Here is a 16,907-nt window from a genome sequence, read left to right on the forward strand (position 1 = left end):
ATGAAGAGCAAGAAGACAGAAAATATTAGTATTATACAATTTAGATTCTTAGGATATTATCTGTTTTTGAATATCAGCTACTGAAATAGCTGGATAATACACTTCATCTTCACACTACGAAGTGTCTTAAATAAGGAGAACAAAGAGAAGTGGGGAGGTATGAGAGTACAGAGGAAGAATTTCAGGGGTACGACAGCATTTGCTTGGTTAATTTAACTCAGGGGTCATCAGCTGGAACAACCCCAAATGCCCCATTAGAAATTTATAGGGGCATTTTGGATTACCAGAATGCTAGGCAAGTTGGAAAGGAAAATGGGGCTAACAGCATTTTGTGAAAGGTGGGCTGGGGTGTTAGAAGTATTGAAATGAGGGAGAAATCCTTACAAAGCTGAAAATTTGTCCTGCATTTGTACAACTTTCAAATATTTTATATGACTAAATATTCCTGTAAGTGAACACTTATTTATAATTATTTGAACCTAGAAGCTAATATTGTTATACACAGAAGCATAAAGTATTTTTTAACAGACCTCATTTTTTAGAGTAGTTTTAGGTTCACAGCAAAACTGTGCAGAATGTACAAATATTTCCCATATAGCCTCTACCCCTAACATGGGTAGATATTATCAACATCCCCCACCAGAGTGGTACATTTGTTATATCCATGAACCTACACTGACACATCATTATTACTCAGAATCCTTAGTTTACGTTAGGGTTCACTCTTGGTATTCTACATTCTATGAGTTTGGACAAATGTATAATTGCCATGTCTCCACCATTACAGTATCATACAGAGTAGTTTCACTACCCTAAAAACCCTATGTGCTCTGCCTACTCATCTTCACTCCTCCCTAACTCCTTGGCAACCATTGATCTTTTTACTGTCTCCATAGTTTCGCATTTTCCAGAATGTCATATAATTGGAATCATACAGTATGTATCCTCTTCATATTGGCTTCTTTCACTTAATAATGTGAATTTAATTTCCCTCCATGTCTTTTCAGGGCTTGATAGCTCACTTCTCTTTAGTGATAAATAATATTCTGTTATCTGGTTATAGTACAGTTATTTCTCAGTTCACGTTCTGAAGGATATCTTGGCTGCTTCCAAATTTTGGCAATTATGAATAAAGCTACCATAAATATCTCAGTGCAGACTTTTGTGTGGACATAGGTTTTCAACAACTTTGGGTAAATACCAAGGAGTGTGACTGATGAATTGTATGGTAATCGTATGTTTAGTTTTGTAAAAACTACCAAGCTGTCCTCCAAAGCATCTATACCATTTTGTATTCCCACCAGCAATGAATGAAAGTTCCTGTTGCTCACCATCCTCACCAGCAGTTGGTATTGTCGTTGCTCTGGATTTTGGCCATCCTAATAGGTGTCTAGTGGTATCTCAATGTTGCTTTAATTTATATGTCCTGATGACATATGATGTGGAACATCTTTTCATAGGCTTATTTGCCATCTGTATATTTTCTTTGGTGAAGCGTCTGTTAAAGTCTTTGGCCCATTTTTTAATCAGGTAGTTTCTTTTCTTTTTTCTTTTTTTTTAAAAGATTTTATTTATTTATTTTGACAGAGAGAGAGAGAGAGACAGCGAGAGAGGGAACACAAGCAGGGGGAATGGGAGAGGAAGATGCAGGCTTCCCACTGAGCAGGGAGCCTGACGTGGGGCTCGATCCCAGGACCCTGGGACCATGACCTGAGCCGAAGGCAGACGCTTAATGACTGAGCCACCCAAGCGCCTCAGTTTATTTTCTTATTGTTGAATTTTAAGAGCCCTTTGTATATTTTGGATAATAGTCATTTATCAGACGGATCTTTTGTAAATATTCTCTCAAGTCTATCTTTTCATTCTCTTGACATGAAGTATTTCACAGTTTTAATATACAACAGACATACTAATTTTTACTGTGGTGTCCACCTGTGACTCAACCCTTTTATTTTTCTGTACATTGTATGGAATGGCTTCTGATCATCTCCTAAATTTAAAATTGTTCATTAGAAGTAGGTGCAAAAAGGAAGGAAACCATAAACAACGTGAAAAAGCAGCCTACTAAATGAAAGAAGACATTTGCAAGTGATATAACCAATAAGGGGTTAGTATCCAAAATACATAAAGAACTTATAAAACTCAACACAAAAAAAACCCCAAATAATCCAATTAAAATGAGCAGAGAATCTGAACAGAAATTTTCCCAAAGAAGGCATACGGATGGCCCACAGACACATGAAAAATTCTCAACATCACTCATCATCAGGGAAATACAGATCAAGACCCCAATAACCTTATAGCTGTCAGATTGGCTAGAATAAAAAGAGAAGAAATAGCAAGTAATGGCAAGGGTGTGGAGAAAAAGGAACCCTTGTGCACTGTTGGTTGGGAATGTAAGTTGGTGCAGCTACCCGGGAAATGGTATGGAGGTTCCTCATAAAATTAAAAATAGAATTACCATATGACCCAATATTTCCACTACTGGGTATTTACCCAAAGAAAGCAAAAACACTAATTCCAAAGGATTTGTATACCCCTATGTTAATTGCAGCATTATTTACAATAGCCAAGATATGGAAGCAACTCAAGTGTGTCCATCAATAGGTAAATGGATAGAGAAGATGTGGCAAGGTACACAACACAGACACAGACACACACACACACACACACACACACAGAGGAATTTTACTCAGCCATAAAAAAGAGGATGAGGTTTGTTTTTTAAATTTTGTTTTAATTCCAGTGTAGTTAACATATCGAGTTATATTAGCTTCAGGTATGCAATGTAGTGATTCAACAATTTCATATATCACTCAGAAAGGATGAGATCTTGACATTTGTAACAACATGAATGGATCTAGAGGGTATTATGGTAAGTGAAAAAGTCAGACAGAGGAAGAAATACCAAATTATTTCATTTATATGTGAAATCTAAAAAACAAAACAAATGAATAAACAAACAAATAAAAAGCAGAAACAGACCCATAAATACAGAGAACAAACTGATGGCTGCCAGTGGGCAGAGGAGAGGGGGGCTGGGGGGGAAGGATGAAATTAAGATGAGATTAAGAGGTACAAACTCCCAGTTATGAAATAAATAAGACACAGGGATATAATGTGGAGCACAGGGAATATAGTTAATAATATGTAACAACTTTGTGTGGCAATAGATGGGAGCTACACTTGTGGTGAGCATAGCATAACCTATAAACTTGTGAAATCACTATGTTGTACACCTGAAACTAACGTAACATTGTGTGTCAACTATACCTCAGTTAAAAAAAATTAAAAAAAGAAGTAGGTACAAGGAACTAACTACATCTTCTGGTGCGATTTTATCCTCAGATAGACTAATTTAAATACATATTATTCAACATATATTTAAGTATGGTGATGTTATTTTATGTTTAAATTATGTATGCATCCATCACATGATATATGAATTTCATTTAGACTAGTAAAGGGGGATATTATAAATCATTTGCTATAACATAATAGTGTTGGGTCTGATAGAGTCTGATTAAGAATACCAGGGGCCATTTCTAGGAACCAGAGTGTTTTCCCTTGCTCCTCTGCCATCCTCAGTATGTTGGAGTGTCTTCTCTAAGGTCACAAGGGAATTGGCCATAGTTCTTGGCATCATCTGCGAACACCATGGCATCTAAAAAGGCCAGATTGATTTAATGTCTCTAAGATTTCTTTGAGACCAGATTTCCCAAAGTGCAACTCAGAAAATACTATAACCAATACTGAATCTAAATAAACACGGAAGGGTACTACTTAATCAGTGATCTAGGGAAGGTTGTAAATTGAAGATTTAATCTCAGTTGTTGGTCTATTCCTCTTTTCCTAAAAAGGGGTGGAGAATCTAATTCAGAAGAGTATGGAAGCCATGTAATTGCTGTTCAGGCAATTGCCTACTTCCCAGGAAAAAAAAAAAAAGCTAATTCTTATTTTTTTTTTCCCTGACATATTTGCTATCGTTGGCTGAAGCACATTTTGTTGAATAATTCAACCTGCTTTATTTTCTCTTGTGAACAATTTTTTTCTAAGAATTTTAATTTTATAGTTTAGTGAACATTTAGCTCAATTAAAACCAATTTGTGATAATAATCTGCTTTCTTTACATGAAAATGTAAGGGAGCTGAAATTTAAAGAAATTGGTGTTTTGGAACTGGCTAGTCAGGATAATACCTCAAACAAGGTTCATGAGCGTAAATGCCTCCAGGGACCAGGTGGTAACTGAATGAGAGAATTGGGCCCAGGGGAGGAGACTGTGGCTAAGTGGAAAGCACATGTTTACTTATGGGTGGCAGCCACCACTCAGCTCTAATCAATAGTTGCCATGTTGGAATTGGGCCACAGTTGCCAGATCTTTTGAGTTTTCAAGGAAAAAAAAGGCGCATTTATTTGTGAAATTCCTGACTTTTAGATACTGACCCAGTTTAAAAACAACAACAAAAAACAAAACAAAACAAAACAAAAAATACACCTATGTGAGCCAAACAAAACCCATTTGTGGGAGGTACTTATTCTGTGAACTGCCATTTGCAACTTCTAAACTATTCCATGTGTTTAAACTACAGAGTGCAGCATCTGGTGAATAGCACCACTTACCAGTGTTGTGCTATTGGGCAAATGGGTAATTCTCTACAGAAACAGTAGTACACCTAACTGAATGGACTTGAACTTCACTCCACTAATTTGTCAATTGTGGTAGGGTATTAGCTTACTGTGTCATAACAAGTCCTTATAGAATTAAGGTTGGTCCTCCATTGCTAACCATGGAAGAGTTAGGATAGAAGAAGGGAAAAATTCAGAGGCTGGACCCAGGAAGATGGATGAAAGGATCCTGTCCACCTGCACCACCCCTCAGGCAGGGAGGCATGTGTCTTGTCCTCTGTCTTTTGTTTTGGTATACATAACACACATGCTCCCTGACCTTCACATGGTACACTGCCACGTTCTTTCATTTTTTGTGACCCAAGTCTACCTCCTTTAAATAGCAGATTCCCTATTCCTGCCCCTCAAGCATCTATGATTGTTTTAATAGGGCTGTTCCTTCTGCCATACCCCTCCAAGTATATGGCTGAATTATAAACTCTTCCCAAACACCACCAAACCTCGTCTTCAATAAACCTCATCTTCTATAAACCTCATCTTCTATAAACATTTTGTTACAATCAGATACCAAAATGCTAACCTTCCAAATAAATTCATTTGAAACCTATGAAAATAATAGAAAGGTAAAGCAGAATTTCTGATTGGCGTGTAGGTAATTTTACTTTGTATTGGTTCTTGTTCAAAAATGGTTGCTTACCACTGCTTGAGAAAATCTGTCTCTTTAAATACTAAAATTAATAATCAGTAAACTGTAGTGGAATGTTCGAAGTTGGTTTATGCAAAAAGGATTTTCTCTCTATTAAAACATCATCTGTCCTATAACATCAGTTCTTTTAGATTCAACTAGGAGCTTACAACTACAAAACTTAAATAATGTGGTCTCCACCAACTTAGGAGTTATAATAATTCAGAAGTAGTTGGGTAAAATTTGTTGCCTGAATAATCTCTGGGGGACAAGTGTACTTGACAGATTAGTCACATATAAGCCAGATTTTATGTTTATCCCAATTAAAAATGAAAGTCAACAACTATTTTCAATAGCAAACTTGCATAGAAAACAATGAATCACTAAATGCAAATAATTCTTAGACAAGATAATCTCTGAATCTGTATGAAAAGATGCATGGTACTAGGTAGTCCTTGGCAGTGTTACTTTTGTGACCTTGGACAAACCACTAAAACATCTTTGAACCTTCTTTCCCCACTCATGGAGTTATCACCTCCTTATCAATGTTGTTACGGGGATTAAATGAACAGATAATGTATTTTTTTAAATTTATTTGTTGAAAGAGAGAACATGCATGCATGTGCAGGTGGGGGGAGGGGTAGAGGGAGATGGAGAGACTCTCAAGCAAACTCTGCACTGAGCTCCGAGCCCCATGTAGGGCTCCATCTCAGGACCCTGAGATCATGACTTGTGCCAAAATCAAGCGTTGGTCGCTTAACCAACTGAGCCACCCAGGCACCCCAACAGATGATTAATTATTATTATCATTTATTTAGTGACCTATTCAAGGCCTAGACTCCAGATCTTCAAGTTTCTAGTTCACTGTTTTTTAACTGTTCGTTTATTTTGGTTGAGGGAGTCAGAATAATAAAGAAAGGATTTGGGACCTAAGGACAAGTGATTTTTTGTTTAAAGATGTTCATAAAACATTTTATAGTATCTTTTTGTCAGCATCATTAAGTTTGTGTTTCTCTTCACAAACTCACTCATAAAACATAAAAAATGGGAAATCTCGAGGAATAGGGGAAATTTATATAACCATTGAATCTCACTTTACACATTTTAGAGTTGAAATGTTCTTGGTTGATGAATATTTACCTCTGTGAGTAAGTGTTTCCCCACTCCATCATTAGCAGTTAATATCTGCAAATAGAGAACTGTCTAAATCTAGAGGAGAGACAAATTCCTGTGAATCTAGCAACAGATAATGCAGAGTACAATTGCTTTCCCCTAGGATGGTCCTAAAAACTGGTATTACATAGATATTAAACAACCTTTATACAGTAAAGAGCTTTTTAAAAAGTTACATTTCTGGGAATGTGGAGCTGAAGAATATTATTAGTTTCATAGATGATATGCTGACATGTTTATTAATTATATTAGAAACAAATTGAATTTTTCCTGGTGTTAAAAAAATCACATTCATTTAAAGACCCGAAGAAAGAACCTAGGGAGAAAAAGATTATCCATGATTAACGCTGACCTGTCTAGACTTTAGAGTACCTCTTTCGTCTAGTCTGAAATGTTTCTGATTGTCGTACTTAAAAAAAAAGGGTTGTGATTTTAGAGACAAAGAATGAACAGGGTGTGAGCATTTTTTAATACTTCTCCCCCTCTCTCCATCTTCACCAAGAGGAACTAAATTTTATTTGCTATTTAGCCCATCTGTTTTTATATTTTTAAAGAAGTGTAACAACTCAGATTTATATTTGAGTTCAGTGTAAGCAGAGTGGCATTATTTGTATTTCTTTTCCCAAAAAACCATGCCGTTTCTTTTATTTGCTGATTATGGTATGCAGTTACTAAGCCTATGAGAAGCCTCTCTGTGAAGTGCATTTTAATATTTAGATCAAACAGTGATTGGAATACATTAATGCCCAGTGGGTAAATGTGTCATTTGAAAGCAGCTGCTGAGCCTTCTCCCTGCTGCTCCAATTAACACATAGAGCACACTTTTGTCAGCAAGAGGCAGTGCATATGGATGAAACCACTTTAGGGCTCATTAATATGATATGCACGGGAGCACAAAGGGTTAATGAATCTGCTCAGTGCAAAACAAGAGCTTTCTGAGAAGTTTCCCAAGCTTGTGCTTTTGCGATAAAGGGTGGTAGGATTAGAGGGTGGGATTAGCAGGTAAGAAAAAGCCGGTTCAGTCTCCAGCTTTGGTTCAGTCCATTGACTAACGTGTTTCCCCGCCCCTCTCATCTCCTACACCCCCGCCCTTGACGAGGGAGATGTGGATAGTGAAATTCTAGTGCCGGGACTCCTCTCGCATCCGCTGAATCTCTTGTTGAACTTTGTTGTTTCGTTTTGAAGCCGTTTGAAGTCCAAAGCTTTACTGTTTATTTTTTTCTCCTAGTTCTTCATTATTTCACTTTCTCTCTCTTTTCCTTTATTTAGATATATTTTTTTTTTAAATTGCACATTTGACGTTTCTTGAGCAAATTAAGAAATCTTATTAGGGCAAGCCCATATCGCTGCTCTTTTTTCCCCTCCCATGGCTAAAGTCTGGGTGTTGATGGTAGCACAGAGACAGATGGAAGGGTAGGTAGCGCGTCCCCAGCCCCAGGTCTGGTGTGGAGCCTTCATGCTCCACCAGCTTCCCAAGCCGCTGGGTTGTTGCTCCGCTCTGGGGCTGGCTGAACCAGGCGCACGGTGAGTGAGAGATGGACCGCTTCCTGGGTTTTGTCAAGCAGATAAGAAGATCTAGGAGAAGAAAGGGGAAAAAGTACCGACCAGAAGAGGATTACCACGAGGGCTATGAGGATGTCTATTATTACGCTTCAGAGCATTTTCGAAGTAAGCACTTCCCTCCATCCTCCTATTCCTTCTCGCGTGCTGGGCTAACAATAAACCTTGTATGTAGCTTTAATCTTAAATGCAAAAGGTTTCCCAGATGGTGTTCTCTGTGAGCAGTCTGGAAGTACTGAAGTGCTACATTTTGCTTGATTTGTTGCAAGAACAGCTATCAGATAGCATCTAGACAGTATAACGGGTCCAGTTCTATGCCTGGTTAGTATTTTAAATGCAATTAATTGCTTGGGTTATCATTTTAATGAACCATTAAGAAAAGTATCTTGCAAGACAATGTGGTGGTTAGAATATGTTCTGTTGTAGTTGTTTTTAAATAACAGAGTTTTGTTTTGTTTTGTTTTGTTTTTCGTTCTGAATAGAGAGGACTAGCTTATTTGGAACAAATAGTTGTTCATGTTCGAGTTGATGTTGATGATTAATGTTCCTGAGACAGACTTCTAGACAGTTATCTGTGATTAATCTGAGGTGTTGTTTGTAGAAGGAGGTTCAAATGATTTTCTCTGAGGCATGTTCATCATTTTATTATTAAATTAAGGAAACACTTATTTGCCATCAGCTGGAATCAGTGATACCTGTAGAATAAAACAATATATCCATATTAAGACATTTGTAAATTAGCTGATAAACAGCAGAGAACTAGAATCATTCTTGTACTTATCAGTGCTTTAAATTTCTGGTGAGATTTAGACTCGTCCCAGTAGATTCATAATGCCCAGAAATGCCTAAGGGTACAGAGAGAAAGCAGCTACATGCAGAGATCCCTGGGTTTATGGAAGTGCCCTAAATGTGGGAAACTGACAGTTACATATACGTTACATTTACAAAATTAAAAGTTATCTTTTTTATCTTCTTGAATAAGGATTTTTATAAACTCGTATTTCAATTCTAATTCTTTCTGGCCTTTTGATGTCTAATCATGAATATATCCCATTTACAGTCTCTGAGTGTTGACTAATAAATAATTTAGATTCTATTTCTGTGATATTGAAATCCATGAGAATTAGCTTTAATGCCAGAAATTCTGTTGTGGTTGTTGAAAGTTGAGGGTTGAAAAGTCACGTGGTGGTAGTAACATAGTAATGAAAAGATAATTCTTTGACGTTTGCTTGAATGATGTGGTTATGTTGCTTTTACAGAGTAATCTCTGAGTTTTAGAGATGTTTCTCTTTTATAATGCTCCTACATTAATAATCTGTTCTAATGCAATGACAGTATATGTTTCCTAAACTTAGTTTCCATAATATACTTAAAAATTCAGCTAATATTCGTGTTAGATCAAAAAATACTATCTGCTTGCATGCATAATTCTGAAAACTTGGAGATTAAAAAAAGAAAAGCTTAGGAATTTTTAATTACATCGGTGTCCATTGTACAAATTTCTCACAACCAATATATGTTGAGTCAAACTCACACCTTCTCGGGTTTGTACTGGGATGTGCTTGTGCAAATAGAATCAAGTAATCTCTCTCAAATGCCTGTATCCTCCTAGTTTGGGTACAAATTTTAAAACAAAATAAATACTTTATAAGCTTACAAAATATGCCTGTAAGGAGAAGTATTTATGAAGGTATCTAAGAAACACCCTCAAATTAGAGTTAAGGAGAATGATATATTAGACTAAGGCATTAGTCTTTATACATCAAGTACAGTAACTTACAGAGAATCATGTCTTAATTGGTCTGATTGGTGAAGGTCATGCTAAGGATAAGATGCTAAACCTCAAAAGTCATTTGCTTTAGATACATAACCAGCATGTTTTCCCCTGTGCTTTATCTGAAAACACCCATTATGTAATATTTAACTTTGTGGAGTTAGATGCATGTTGAGGTCCCCAACTTCCAACTGCTACATAATAAACAGCATGTGTCTCAATGGACTCAGACACTTGGGATTTGACATTTCATCAAATGTCAAAGAGCCGGGGCTTTTAAAGAAGACATGTCATACAATATAATGACCTCAGTCTCAGTGCCTCTTTTGGCTTCAGTTTCAGGGGCCTATTTGAATTGGGTAGGGAAGACATCCACTTATATTTTACGGCTGTAGAAATGTATTAAAGGGTAAGACTGATCCTGAAAACTAATCCTCTTAAATGGGTAATATGGTTAAATTCAATTACATCTACAGCGTATCTATTTTAATTAGTCTTTGGCATGATTTGAAAGTGCATGCCCTATGTTTCCTTAGATGGCTTAGAAAAACTATTTACATTAAGACTCAAACTTGGTGGAATTTACTGAGGACATTCACATCTTAGTTAATGGTGCTATTGATAAACCAGACGTGTCATTCTTATTTTTCTCCCTGTAGTTTTCTTTTCTTTTCTTTTTTTTTCCTTGAAATAAACTTTACTCTCTGCCTTGTCAGTTTATCTAGTGGTTCAGATTAACATCAGGACTCTAGACATATAATAGTGGAAGATTGAGCTAGGAACACCTTCCCAGAAAACTCTCCAGTAAGTCTGCTTTTCCTTTCGTACATCCTCAAGTGCTCATTGATATCTAACTTTATCCTAAATAATGTCTCTTCTCTTGTGCGTTCTGATTAGAATCTCACCAGCCTTTCCTTCATCTTGAATATAACACAGTTTATAATCTCATGAAGTGTCAAAGCCTGAATTAAAATGTCAGTAGGGTCTGATGCTACAGAAGAGAAGTTATTCTAAAAATGGATGATTTTTCTGTAACTCTATCAAAACTGAGTTTTAGCAATGATGGCAATGGTGATAGACTGATTTTGTATCATCCCTGATTTTTATATGGACTTGATGTATATCACTGTGCATGGGATGACTATATTTGATTTTTTAAATTCTGCTCTCATTACTCATCTATCTTTTCAGAATTCTAGAGTTAGAGTTTAAATAATCTAGGCAGTTGCTTTGGGCAAATCACCAAACTTCAGTGGTTTTTGTTTCCTAAAATATGATAAGAGGTGGCTTTATTTCTTAAGATTTTTCAAGTTCGAGAGCTATATGATTTTAACCTTTGTTTTAGTTCTGAAACAAGTTACATAAAGGTATTGGCTGAAGGATTTTAACTGGGATTTCAATGGAAAAATTCACCCGGGTGTCCAGAGGGAATTGTTTTTCTGGCAGGAATTGTCAGTAGGGAGATTCCTATTCCTTTAAGACAGTAATCTATCATTGAATATTAAGCAGTTTTGGAGAATGTTTATACTTATGAAATTCTGAACGTATTGGCAAATCTTAGACTTCATCTTTTATTGTATCTTATCTGCCAAGAAGCACCATTTGCTTTGAAAATCTCACATAGATGACTCATTTGGTATTTTTTCCTTGAGAAAAACTTGCATTGATCCCAAAACTGATTCATAAACCTGAATGTAATAAAAAGCTAGAAAAGGATCCTGAATTTCAATTTTATTGTGTTTGGTGCTTTTATTTGTTTTTCACTAAATACTGTCATAGCAATGCCCTTTTAAATACTCTGACATAAAAAATAAAATAAACACTCTGGCATATCATATTTTGATTAATCTGTCACACAAAAAATAAACCCTTCGGCCCTGTCATAATATATATTTTTACTTAACCACACTAAATAATATTCAAATTATAAAACAGATAATGTACATTTTATAAGCATACTCTTAGCACTGTTCGTATCCACGATAGAAATCCTGACCTGCCATGAACCATGCAGGGAAGGGGAGGGTTACTGAATTACTCTCTTATACATATGAAAGGTATGTGATCACGTCACTTTCCCTTCTGGCCCGAGCACCTTTTGCACATGGGTAATGGCATTCAATTAGGCAAGGAGCTCCTCCATGGTAACCAAGGTTTTCATCCTGACTCACAGAGGCAGGAGAAAAGCTATGTGGGGAAGCTGCTCAGGGCAATCATTAGTGGTTTACTCACCTTTCCTACTGAGGTCAGTTCAGAGAAGCTCGAGAAAGGGGGGAACAAGAATCTGGTTTAGACCTTTTGAGAAAAGGTCATTTGTATTTACAAATTATTTTATTTTATTTTATTTCATTTCATTTTATTTTATTTGGCCTATTCTAATAGATATTGAGCAAAAATTGTGATGTGGGTGTATAAAAACATTGTTAGCTAAGTTACTTTATTAAGCAATATGTGCATCTAAAATCCCTAGTTAGGGAATTCAGGCTTTCAAATGCCTAGATGTTCAAACTGTATTTTAAGAGGGGTGCTTCCTTTTTTTTTATTTCATTGAAAAATGCCCTGCATTGTTCTTCTTGGGTATAAAACAACAATGATAGTGTGTGTTTGTAGTATGAGAATTTTTAGGAATTGGTGTGGGGTAATTAGTACAAGTAATTTTTTCTCACTACTTCCTTTGATTAGGTTTTTTTTTTTTTTTGGTAAGTTCAGTAACCACGTCCTCTCTACTTCCTGGAACTGACATATAATTAGGATTCTGTTTTTTGTTTTTTGGTAAGTGTGCCAAAAGGATAGAGTAAGAACTTTTACAATTACTTTAGAAAGATAGCTGATCCCTGCTGTAATGTGTATGAAAACTGAACACATAATCAAAGGAAAAGTTGCCTTCCTCAGCCAGGGGATCTGGAGGAAGGGAGGAGGGAGGAGCTGGGGAAAGGAAAGGGGAAAGGAAAGGAGAGAATGCAGCACATTTCATAGGTTATCTTTACTTTTCCAAGGTTTACAAGCATAAAAGCCATTTATTTCTATGTTAAAAACAGTGATTGTCAAACTGACAGGTCTTGGATGTGAGATACTAGATGATTCAAACCTTAGCTGTACTTAGTTTGACTCAAGAAATCCCCAGTGAATTGGAAGAATCATGGATTATATAGAAACAGGGCAAACTTGCTTGTTTTATGACTCTGCTGCTTATTTTTTTCTAAGAATTGCTTTCCATCACTAGTATAGTTGTTTTGTTGAAAATTGATTGGCTACCATGTTCCATTTGTCTGGGGTATTCTGTGTCATCAACTTTATTATCTCAAGCTGTATTGTGTCCCACATAGAATAAAGGAATAAATACAGTTGAAAGGGACTTTAGAATGCACTTCGTCCACCTCGAGTGTTTTTTTAGATGAACAAACTAGGTTGCTTACATGTTTCAGAAGTACGCAAGCCGCAGTGGGCCTTCAGAAGTGGGACTAGGAGGCGGACCTCCTAATAGGGTCTAGTCCTTCGTCCATTATTCTACACTCATCTTTAGTTTTCTGATGACTCTTCCCCTGATATTTAAGGACTGGGATCCATCTGCATATGAATTAGAAGTGTTAATTTCCCGCATAGGTAGATTTATTCTTTTGAGCAATGGGTCACCTTATCTTAAACTCCTGAACAAGAACTAACTCCTAATACAGTATTGCAAGTCAAATTAACATGATAGTGAATTTGTAGATGATGTTAATAGCAGTGATTGTCAGGGATTCAAAAACCAAAGCAAAGTATATACTGTTATCACCTCCCATTTGCTCTGTGGTTTGCAAATCCAGTTACTTTTATCAATAATTATCCCTTTGGGAGACTTAAACTGGCATAACTCTATCAGAAAATATTAGAGGAGGGGCACTTGGGTGGCTCAGTAGGTTAAGCATCTGCCTTTGGCTCAGGTCTTGATCCCAGGGTGCTGGGATCAAGCTCCACATCAGGCTCCCTGCTCAGCGAGGAGCCTGCTTCTCCCTCTGCCTGCCGCTCCCCCTGCTTGTTCTCTCTCTCTCTCTCTCTCTCTGTCAAATAAATAAATAAAATCTTAAAAAAAAAACAAACAAGAAAATATTAGAGGAATCTTGGAGTTCAGTTAGGGAAGTCAAGCCTACTATTCAATATAGGAAGTTGTTTCTCAGCATCCCTACTGTGTGGATATCCAGCTTTTGTTTAAATTGCTCTGGTATGAACACATTCACTTCCAAAAAAGTCACTAAATAAACCTATGTCTCTTTTAAACAAATTCTGAATTATATGTTAAGTTGTTTGCATATTCCAACAAATGCAATATATGGTTAAAATTTTATCTTGACCCAAATAAATATAGATTCTATTAGATTTGATGTACAATAAAATTTCATGCCTCCTCTCTATTCCTATTAGTTTTTCATCGATGTAACATATGGTATGTGGAGGTGAGTAATTCCTTCAAAGCTATTTTTGTTTTAACTATACAAACCAGAAGAGCTCTGTGTTGGGCCCACATCCACGTGGTAAGTTTTCTTTTCTTTTTCTTTTTTTTTTTGTTTCTAAAATGTCACCAAACCTGCCATTCATTTAATGAAAAACACATTTTAGTGTTTTCTGTTTTCATGATGTTGTGGACATTATTTGTATGCCCTGAAACTCTTCTTTTTCCCTGGGAAGAACAATCCTCATATTTAATATATGCCTATTCTAATTCAGTCATTACTGATTGATCAAAACTGACATATTGTACCATTTCCTTGGCTGTGGTGATTGCTGTGACAATGGACATATAAACCAACTGGGCCAATCAGTACTCCTTTGGGAGTTTGCAAAATTCAAGACAATGCCCTCTACCACATAATAAAAAACAGTCAGGAATAGGAGAGAATCAAGTCAACATGCAAAGGAGATGGGGATAGAAAGATCAAGAGACCCCTCAGAGTTCTGTGGTTACTAATCCCAGTCCTTGAGGTCTCTAAGTCTGCCCAAATCAAAGTTTACATAGCTACAAAGGACCAGAACCAGGACTGAAACTCAGATGGGCTAGTTTCTAGTTTTTTAATTTGGAAAGTATGGTTATTTGATTATTTTTATTTGATAGAAATAAGTGCCAGAGATGGAAACTAGATTTTTTAATTAAAGTTCCTACCCTCCAACAATGTAATTTTCTTAATGGGACTGAGGGGCTATGTGACTTTAGACGAATCATTTGGAACTCTATGCTTCTTCAGTTTCTTATTTGTAAAATGAGGGCAGGACACACCAGTGTGTAGTGCTAAAGACCCTGGTAGAGGAATCAATGACAGGTGTCGTCAGTAGAGCTGTATCTCTCATGCAGGGAACAGCCCAGGCAGGTGGAGGAAGGAAAGAGCCTGTGGGCAAATGTGAGCAGATTCCTTAGCAGTATAACCACTGTGTATTTGACACTTTCTGCCCTCGCTTTTAGTTCCGAATTTAATCTTGTTTTAGAGATTCACACGACTTCCCCATCCGCATCTCACCAGAGGTCTTCCACCAGTGTCTACAGCTGCATAAGAGGATTTGGATGTATACAGGACGGTTCTTCCTTATCAGCATGTGCCCTGAAACAAAGTGCTCTAGAATATCAAGTACAGGACAGTGAGATCCCCCCAAAAGTTACAGGTGTGTGCATGCGTGCGTGTGTGTCTGTGTGTGTACACACGTGTGCACGTGCACACACACAGCCCTTATATAGTTATTTGTGAGATCCAAAATAACACCTTTTCTTTACTCTAAGGTGATCTCTGTTTCTACAGAGACAGCTGTATCCTGCTGGTTAAGGATGTGGGACCTGGATGAGAATACCTAAGTTGGAATCCTGGCTCTCTCTCTTAATAGATACGTGACCTTGACAAGTAAATCTGTCTGTGCCTGAATTTCCTCCTCTGTGAAATTGAGTCAATAACTACCCACCTCTTAGGGTTATTGTGAATTAAATGACATAATACAGCACTTAGTGCTTGACACATAGTGAGCACTTAGTAAAGGTTAGTGGAAGAAAACCTTATTCCTAAAGATACTAAATAAAGCATGTTGGATAGTTATGAATGGCAGGCTAAGAAGCTTAAATTCATTGTGTAGGCACTGGGGCAATATTGTATGTTTTTTGGTGGAGGTATAACCAGGAAAGAGCTGGACTTTAGGAAGATTAGTGTGGTATTAGTGTATAAAAGGGAGTAGAGGGAGAGACATAAATAAAAGGGCAGATAAAGCAGTTGTGGGAAAACATGGGTATGAATAGAAGGAATATATTCGACATACTGAGTTTGAGTTGCCAAGAAGACGTCCAAGGACAATTCGTAGGAGGTAGCTTGAAATGTGGAAGTTGGGGGTATGGAGAGGGGATAGGGCTCAAGAGACTTGGAAGATGTTTATGTAGACTTGATGGGTGAATCAGGGGACTAGGAAAGAGGGGTCTTTTGACTCAACTTTATGCTGACTATTCTTGGGGCCAAACCAGGAAAACTGATTAAACATACAGTTCTGATGATGTAAGAGAGTTTCAACAGATAGAGGATACCTTAGGGAATTTGTAACGAGTACTGGATGGATTGCACATTTGATTAATTTCTTATAATGATATAAAAGATTAAATGAAAGGTGATCATGCAAAGGGAAATGAAACTCAAAATAAGTGTTAGGATTCAAAAGGTGGATTTTTATTAGTGTACATTCAGATAACACTACTTCAAAATGAGTTTAGAAAGATAAGAGACTAGGATATGCCACAACATGGAAGAACCTCAAAAATACACTAAATGAAAAAAAGCTAGACTCTACAGACCATGTATTGATGCAAATAGGCACAAGGTTTCTTTATGGGATGATGAAAATGTTCTGAAAAGTAGACTGGTGATGGTTGCATAACTCCTCAATCTTACTTTTAAACATCATTACTTTTTTTTTAATATAGAAAGATAGGTGCTCAAAATGAGTATGTGTAGAGTTTTGTTGTTGTTTAACAGCTCCCAAATGGGCAATCAGAGGTTTTTTCTCCACTATGAGAAGTCTATGCATTAGCTCAGTCAAGAAGTATTTAAGTACCAACTCAGGAAAAAAAAAAAAAGTCAGATAAAAAGT

At 36.7% G+C, this 16,907-nt stretch overlaps 1 protein-coding gene across 9 annotated transcripts in view; it reads left to right on the forward strand.

Moving 5' to 3' along the window:
• Positions 1 to 16,907, forward strand: part of GRIP1 (glutamate receptor interacting protein 1) — a 659,234-nt gene that overhangs the window by 258,050 nt on the left and 384,277 nt on the right. For 4 of the 9 annotated variants that reach the window (XM_032420895.1, XM_032420897.1, XM_032420896.1 and 1 more), the window contains exon 1: positions 6,092 to 8,152. The exons of 1 other annotated variant lie outside the window; for it this stretch is intronic. In XM_032420895.1, coding sequence (XP_032276786.1) covers positions 8,020 to 8,152 — 133 coding nt within the window. In that variant the 5' untranslated portion in view covers positions 6,092 to 8,019. Of the gene's footprint in view, positions 1 to 6,091; positions 8,366 to 16,907 lie in introns of those variants that run through there. 4 more of the 9 variants (XM_032420900.1, XM_032420904.1, XM_032420902.1 and 1 more) reach the window with 2 other exon arrangements.

The sequence above is a fragment of the Phoca vitulina genome, unplaced genomic scaffold, assembly GCF_004348235.1.
Source record: "Phoca vitulina isolate PV1807 unplaced genomic scaffold, GSC_HSeal_1.0 scaffold23, whole genome shotgun sequence".
NCBI classification, from domain to species: domain Eukaryota; kingdom Metazoa; phylum Chordata; class Mammalia; order Carnivora; family Phocidae; genus Phoca; species Phoca vitulina.